This window comes from Chelonoidis abingdonii, chromosome 1 (genome assembly GCF_003597395.2).
Source record: "Chelonoidis abingdonii isolate Lonesome George chromosome 1, CheloAbing_2.0, whole genome shotgun sequence".
Classification (NCBI taxonomy): Eukaryota; Metazoa; Chordata; order Testudines; family Testudinidae; genus Chelonoidis; species Chelonoidis abingdonii.
In genome coordinates, this window is record NC_133769.1 from 130,311,846 (window position 1) to 130,320,166 (window position 8,321).

Here is an 8,321-nt window from a genome sequence, read left to right on the forward strand (position 1 = left end):
CTTCTAGATAGTAGCTGTGGTCTCAGCAAGCTGATTTAATTCAAATGGCAGTGTACTTAAGCCTGGGGTCAGCTACTTATAGGGGAAATGCGCATTTTTTCCTCACACACAGGGTGTGTCTCTCTGCTGCCCTCCTTCCTTTCCTGCTGCCTTGTAGAGTGTTGTGAGAGTTAACCCTTGAGGGCTCAGTCAATTGCTAGTTCATCTAGCAGTAAGGCATTCCTTGGGAAATATCCCACCCTCTGACTCCTCCACCTCCACCAAGCTTCACAATCATCATCACTGTGTACCAGCATTAAATTGTTTGTTTAAAACTCATACTGTGTGTGTATATATATAGTCTTTTATCTGGTGAAAAAAAATTTCCCTGGAACCTAACCCCCTCATTTACATTAATTCTTATGGGGAAATTGGATTTGCTAAACATTGTTTCGCTTAAAGTTGCATTTTTCAGGAACATAACTATAATGTTAAGTGAGGAGTTCCTGAATGTTGAACAGCACTGGTTCAAGTACAGATTCCTGCAGGACAACTATTTACCTCTCTCTATTCTGAAAACTGACCACTTATTCCTATCCTTTGTTTCTTGTCTTTTAACCAATTACTGATCCATGAGAGGACCTTCCCTCTTATCCTACAACTGCTTACTTTGCTTAATAGCCTTTGGTTTTTTGAAAGCTCAGGTATACTATACCCACTGGATCACCCTTGTACAAATGTTTGTTGACCCTCTCAAAGAATTCTAATAGATTAGTGAGGCATGATTTCCCTTTACAAAAACCATGTTCACTCTTTCCCAACAAATTGTGTTCATCTATGTATCTGATAATTCTATTCTTTAGTATAGTTTCAACCAATTTAGTTGGTACTGAAGTTAGGCTTACTGGCCTGTAATTGCCAGGACTGCCTCTGGAGCCCTTTTTAAAAAAATTGGTGCCATATTAACTATCCTCCAATCAGAAGCTGATTTAAATGATAGGTTATATGTCATAGTTAGTAGTTCTGCAATTTCATATTTGAGTTCCTTCAAAACTCCTGGGTGAACACCATCTGGACCTGGAGACTTACTATTGTTTAATTGATCATTTTATTCCAAAACCTCCTCTACTGACACCTCAATCTGGGACAGTTCTTCTGATGTCTTATCTAAAAAGACCGGCTCAGGGGTGGAAATTTCCCTCACATCCTCAGCAATAAAGACCAATGCAAAGAATTCATGCAGCTTCTCCACAACGGCTTCATCTTTCTTGAAAGCTCCTTTAGCATCCTGATTATCCAATGGCTCCACTGATTGTTTAACCAGCCTCCTGAGGTCTGATGATATCCTGAGGTCCCTTCCAACCCTAATGATCTATGATTCTATGTATTTCATTTTTTTTGCTGCCAGTTTTTGAGTCTTTTGCTAGTTGCTCTTCAAATTCTTTTTTGGCCAGCCCAATACTTTTACACTCCATTTGTCAGAATTTATGCTCTTTTCTATTTTCCTCAGTAGGATCTAACTTCCAGTTTTTAAAGGATGCCTTTTTGCCTCTTACTACTACTTTTACTTTGTTGTTTGGCCATGGTAGCACTTTTTTGATCGTCCTATTTTTTTAATTTGGGGTATACATTTAATTTGAGCCTCTATTGCGGTGTTTTTAAAAAGTTTCCATGCTGCTTGCAGGCATTTCATTCTTATGATTGTTTCTTTTAATTTGCATTTAACTAGCTTCCTCATTTTTGCATAGTTCCCCTTTCTGAAGTTAAATATCACTGTGGTTGGCTTCTTTGGTATCCCCCTCCTCCTCCTCCTCCTCCAAGGATGTTTAAATTCAATTATATTATGGTTGCAATTACACAGTGGTTCAGCTATATGCATCTCTTGGCCAAGATCCTGTGCTCCACATAAGACTAAAAACTGCCTCTCCCCTTGCGGATTCCAGGACTACCTGCTCCATGAAGCAATCATTTATGGTGTCTAGACATTTTCTCTCTGACTGGTACATGCCTCCTCAGGGGGGATGCAATGTGGTGATAGTTGAAATCTCTCAATATTATTGAGTTTTTTATTATTATAGCCCCGCTAATCTCCCTGACCATTTCACAGTCACCATCACTATCTTGGTCAGGTGGTTAGTAGTATATTCCTGCTGCCATATTCTTCTTATTCAAGCATGGAATTTCTATCTACAAAGATTCTATGGTACAGTTTGATTAATTTAAGATGTTTACTATATTTGATTCTATGCTTTCTTTCACATATAGTACCATGCCCCCCTCCAGCACGATCTACTCTGTCATTCTTATATATTTTGTGCCCTGGTATTACCATGTCCCATTGATTATCATCATTCCATCAAGCTTCTGTGATACCTATTATCTCAATATACTCATTTAATACCAGGTACTCAAGTTCACCCTTACTAGTATTTAGACGTCTAGCATTTGTATAAAAGCACTTATACAATTTTTCATTGTTTAGCTGTCTGCTATTATGCAATATAATTGAATGTGACTCTTCTGCATTTGACTGTTTCTCTTCAGTTCCTATACTTTATCAACTTCCAGTCTCTCCTCTTTACTAGAATTATAGAGAATCCCCATTAATAGATCCTCCCTTAAGGGATGTCTTTCCAAACCATGTGCTCCTCCACACCCATCAACTTTCCCCAAGCCCCTAGTTGAAAATCTCATCTACAACATATTCAATTTTACATGTCACGTTCTCTTTTGGTTTAGGTGGAGCCCATTGTTCCTTTAGAGGTTCCTCTTTTCCCAAAATGTTCCCCAGTTCCTAATATACCTAAACCCATCCTCAATACACTATCATCTCATCCATGCATTAAGACCCTCCAATTTTACCTGTCTGACCCAGTGCGTAGAACTGGAAGAATGTCAGATAATGCTACCATGGAGGTCCTGGACTTTAGTCTCTGACCTCAGCCTAAATTTAGCCTTCTGGACCGCTCTGTTACCTTTCCCTATGTCACTGGTGCCTATATGGATGATAACCACTGGCTCCTCCCCAGGACTGCTCATAAGCCTGTCTAGATATCTCAAGAGATCCACAATCTTTGCATCCAGCTGGCAATTCACTATGTTGTTCTCCTGGTCATCACAAACCCAGCTATTTATATTTCTAATGATTGAATCCCGTTACTATTATCTGTCTCCTCTTAACTGGCGATACTTCCCCTACTGTGCTCAGAAAGGAAGACTCAACCAAATAGTCTTACCTTAAAAAGTGAGCTGACCTGTCTAGTGTCATATGGTGATTTCAAATCCTGCCCACAACCTGAACAAGAAAGCTCATTGGTACAGAGGCAAAAGGTAGACAATGAAATCAAGGTTAATTCTGGCTGTGCAGTCAGCACACAATCACTTGGTACAGACAGCACAGGAAGTCTGTGCTAGAAGCATCTGCACTGCAGCTGGCAGTCCTGGGCACTGACTGAATCAAAATCAATATACAGAGGTTGGTACCAGGTCAACTGTGGCTTGCTCTTTCAAGGAGGTACTGTGGGTACTCTGACTGGTTCAGTGCTGAATATCAGAGGGAATATCAAAGCCAGAACTGCCTTTTGGCTGCAAGATTTGGAGATTTTTGCCTCATTTTACTAGGCCCCTGGGTGGGTGACCTAGGCCTATGTTTGTCAGGAAGACACTGTTCCCACATCCCCTTATGATGATTGAGTAGAGGTCTTAGCTGCTGTATCAGGCTTAGCAGTTGAAATGTTTGATGTTTTAAATCAAGAGAGCCTGGGGGCTCCAAGCAGACCCCAACTCCCAGGAGCACTAGATGATGGAGCCTGATCAGGCTTTGTGGGTCCTTCTCTCTCAGATTCAGGAGAAGCTCTCAGAATGCTCCAGGAAAAAAAAAGTCTGAGGTGGGCCTCTCTTGCTTTGCGTCCTTTTAGTAAATAAGTAACAGACTGAGCACGCATCAGGGATGTGCCTTACACAAAGTCACTCTAATCACAAAAAATTGTGATTACCAAAAACTATATTTAAAAGTTATGTGAGAAACTGGCAAGATCCAGCTAAATCAAATCAAGTTAGATTTCTCTTTTAAATGTATGGTTCTTTGATCTATCTTTGACTAGGTCTTTGTATCATACAACTTACAGACAAAGTAGGAATTCACATAGTTCTGTGAACATTATTGGTCCTGTCAATTCAATGGGAACATATAGACACTTAAAGGTGAGACTCTGAATACGTACAGAAGCATTATAGATAGATGTAGTAAGTGTTCTAATAAATCGCTACAAGAATGTAATGCTGAGCCCTGAGGTGGGTCAAGGAAAGAAAGGGCTGCTTTTTTCCTCTCTTACACCCCAGAGAATGGCACCCCATACGGGGAATCACTCAAAAGAGGCAGAGAAGAAAAAGAGCCGAGAGGGTCTGGGTGGGTAGAGGATGTCCAAATGCGGCAAATGGTAGGGGAAATTTCACAGATACATTTACTCTTTAACATAGCATCAATTTGACTTAACTGCCTTTAATGCACTATTTAACTGTGCTAAAGAGGTACATTCTGCAGTCAAGTAAGACAATTTGCATATTGCAGATAAGCTTTTTTTACCCCCATCTCATGGCCCCCTAAACTGAAAGGATAATTCAGTCCTCACCCACACTCCTAGAACTCCCTTTCTCCCCCCGCACTCTGAGATACTGAAAGCAACAGTACTGTGTAAGACTCATTTATTACCATTGTTATTGTTACAAACTTGCCATTGCCACATGCTGTGGAGAGAGGGCTGTATGTGTTCCTAACACTGTGGCTCTGGCACAAGGACCATCGTTTAAAATGCTCCATGCTCCATATGAGTGTGTCACTCCAGCATTGCACTCGCTTGTACTGCAGTTTGCCGTATATATATTCTATACACAGAGATTTGCAAAGTAGCATGCACAGAATGTTAAATGTGAACAGTATACTAGTATGCAGAGTTTACCTTTAGCACATCTTGTTTGCTTTTTTCCACTTTGTCTTGTAATTTCTTAAGTTGTTCTGGATTCAGTGCTGGATCTGCTTTGCTGTTCATTTCTCGGGATATAGCCAGTTTCTCTTCTTTGCATGCTGCATGGTATGCTTTCTTAGCAGCTTCCACCTACAAATGAAGTTTTGAATCTTTCTGTCTCATACAATTTACAAATAATCAGCAGCAGCCATGTATGAACGAGTAACTTCACCGTAATGAAAAAAAAAAATAGAATTTTGTTTGGAAGAACCTTACATTCAGACCCATTGCTTTGCTCAAGCAATTTTAACTACAATATAATGTAGGAGAACGAGTGGAAGGAAACTAAATATTAAAAGATCTGACATTCTCCTTCCATATAAAATAAGTTACTGTCACTCAGTTTAGCTTAATAAACTTATTGAGGAAAGAAAGATTCAGTGATGCCTCAAAGAAAGCTCTGAATAAAATGTTTGCTTGTGTCTGTCTCTTGCGAGTCCCCTTCCATACATTCCTTTAAATAATAGATACAATGTTAAATCAACCAACCAATCTCTCCATTTCTCTCAGGATGTTTTTCCTTGAGCTCATTTTTCCTGTAGTATGTGCCTCAACTAAGTCCTAAATCCTATATCTGTACAAACAGATGCTGTAAAAAGGGCAGAAAAGTAGGTTAACTCCACCTCCTCCAGAACTATGCTCAGGCTACTGAGGTTGGAGAGAGGGCAGTGGTTACTGAGAAAACATCGAGAAGATTTTTCTTCAGAAGAGGCTCTAAAGCAGACACCTAGTTGAGAAAGGATCCAGTACACCGTGGTTTTTCATACTTCAGTGATTTCTATGAGGCATCAAAATACTGATGCGCAACATGTAACCTACTGCTGTACCTCTTTTAGCTTTTTTGCCCAGGGTTTCTGTGCCTTTCTGTATCCATCTTCTGCTTCTTTCGTTTCCTTAAATCCTCCCATCATTTGCTTATGAAAGGCCTCCTTCTGCCAGTTCTTGATCTTTTCAAAGTCCTCATTCATCAGTGCACTTTTTATGTCTAGATGTAATTCACTCACTTTTTCAGCTTCTGACATAACTGCATGCCAAGCCTTTTCTACTGTTCCATACTGTGGACCTACACACAACAGGACAAGTCATTTTCAATAAATCACAACACACAGGACTTCATCCCTAAAAAGCCATCTGGAGCTATTTGTTGATATTGAGTCTTATATTGTATTTAGTTGTATGTGATCCATAATTCTATCTTTGTATATTACATCTTAAAATCAGAGATTAGTGTAATTTCATGCTTATTAAAAATTATGTAATTACAGATTAATAGATTAAGTCCAGAAAGAACCATTTTGATCATTTAGTCTGACCTTCCGCATAACACACACCTTAATTTAAACCAATAATTCTGACATGAAACTCAATGTGAAGTTGAATTATAGTATATCTTTTAGAAAGACGTCTAAGTTTGATTTAAAAATTTGTAGTGACTGCAATCTACCACATCCCTTGGTGAATTATTCCAGTGGTTAATTACCTTCTCTAACAAGTATCAGAGGGGTAGCCGTGTTAGTCTGGATCTGTAAAAGCAGCAGAGAGTCCTGTGGCACCTTATAGACTAACAGACGTATTGGATGCATGCATCCGACGAAGTGGGTATTCACCCACGAAAGCTCATGCTCCAATACGTCTGTTAGCCTATAAGGTGCCACAGGACTCTTTCCTCTCTAACAAATTACACCTTGTTTTCAGTTTCAACTTCTAACCACTGGATCTTGTTATGCCTTTGACTGTTAGAAAGACATCTATTATCAGATACTCTCTTCCCAGGTACGTTCTTTTAGACCACCATCAATTCCCCTCTTAACTATCTCTTCAATAAGCTAAATAGATTGAGTTCCTTAAGTCTCACCATACAGTATATTTTTCAGTCCCTTCATCATTCGCTGAATCCTCACTAATTTTTCAAAATTTTTGTGGCTCTATAAACACCAGGAAAGAACACAGTATTCACTTGTTTTGACATGAAACAAGTCAGTCACAGGTGCAGGAGTGGATGCCTTAATTTCGTTTTGATAATTGTGCTCATCTTTTACAGCATTTGGTGTTTTTGTAAAGACTCCATTAAGAGGCTAAGAAATTCTGTGCACCCTTTCACCTTGTAATCACAAACGTTGAAATGTTCCTTTTGAAACTATTTTCTTCATCTCATGACATTTTGGTTACCTTTTTCCACAAGTTGTTTCCATCTTTTTGCCCATTCTGTAAGCTGCTGAGCATAGGTCTTCTCTATTCTTGCACGTTCATGAATACAGTTCATGAGATCACTGCAAAGTCTGTGACCATCATCAATTCGCTTTACCGTACGTTTATAATTTCCAACCTAGTAATACAAAAAATATTTAGGAATTGCTACTTGAAAGCTGTGGGCCACAAGAGAGGCAAACCTCCAGTCTATCAGAAATTAACAGAAGAACAGTATGAAAATGGGAACCAAACAGATTATTAAAAAACAGTAAGAATCCATTGTTTTTAGCATAATTTTCAACAGAAAGGGCTAAGTTAACTTTAAAAAAGTATGAGAAAGTATATTTTGTTTAAATAGGAGAGCCAATATGAGATTTTAATTTTAAGTATCATGTTTTTTGTAGAAGACTACAGCAAGCCAATAACAGCTCAAGGGTCACACTGCAGGCTTTCCTGCTAAAAATAGTGTGGTCTACTTTGAAAGTTACACTAAGCTAAGATAAAAACAGAGCCACTAATATACATTAAGGTCAGCACTTCTGTACTAATAGCATCTAGGACTGTAATAAAATTATAGCCCTTTTGTAATGTAATTATGGCTGCAGTTTAAGCAAGTCACCAGGAGAAATTTTTCTTAAGAACAATTGCTTTACAGTATTATTTGATGTTTGCCTAATAAAATATTCTAGTTTTTGCCTCCTGATTTTCTATTTTAACCTCAACACAGAAACACAAGATTTTAACACCTGTCACTAAGGGGTTCAATAGCCATGTCCTAATTTGCTGTTCAATGTGTTAAAACAAACTGCACCTTTCTGTATTATGGAAACTACAGTTAACTACGAATGAATACAGGAGCACTGTGAAATTTACATTCTGTATGAGGGTACGTCTACACTGCACGATTATTTCGAATTAGCTTAAACCGATATTACAAAACAGATCTAATAAAATCGGTTTAGCGCGTCCACAGTGGGATCCTGAAATCGATTGTTTGCGTCCATGGTCCAAAGCTACCATCGATTTCAGGAGCGGTGCACTGTGGGTAGCTGTTCCTCAGCTATCCCATGTGTAAGGAATGGCGTCCTAGCCTCTGATTTGTAGAGGGTGAGATGCTGGCAGGAGAGA

The 8,321-nt window shown here is 39.0% G+C and overlaps 1 protein-coding gene and 1 long non-coding RNA gene across 7 annotated transcripts in view; one reads left to right on the forward strand and one right to left on the reverse strand.

Moving 5' to 3' along the window:
- LOC116814699 (uncharacterized) overlaps positions 1-8,321 on the forward strand; it is an 83,275-nt gene that overhangs the window by 62,650 nt on the left and 12,304 nt on the right. The gene's annotated exons all lie outside the window — the stretch shown is intronic.
- Positions 1-8,321, reverse strand: part of PACSIN2 (protein kinase C and casein kinase substrate in neurons 2) — a 135,615-nt gene that overhangs the window by 29,581 nt on the left and 97,713 nt on the right. For all 5 annotated transcript variants that reach the window (XM_032762492.2, XM_032762490.2, XM_075070159.1 and 2 more), the window contains 3 exons: positions 7,173-7,329; positions 5,831-6,066; positions 4,938-5,093 (listed from right to left, as the gene is read on the reverse strand). In XM_032762492.2, coding sequence (XP_032618383.1) covers positions 4,938-5,093; positions 5,831-6,066; positions 7,173-7,266 — 486 coding nt within the window. In that variant the 5' untranslated portion in view covers positions 7,267-7,329. The remainder of the gene's footprint in view (positions 1-4,937; positions 5,094-5,830; positions 6,067-7,172; positions 7,330-8,321) is intronic.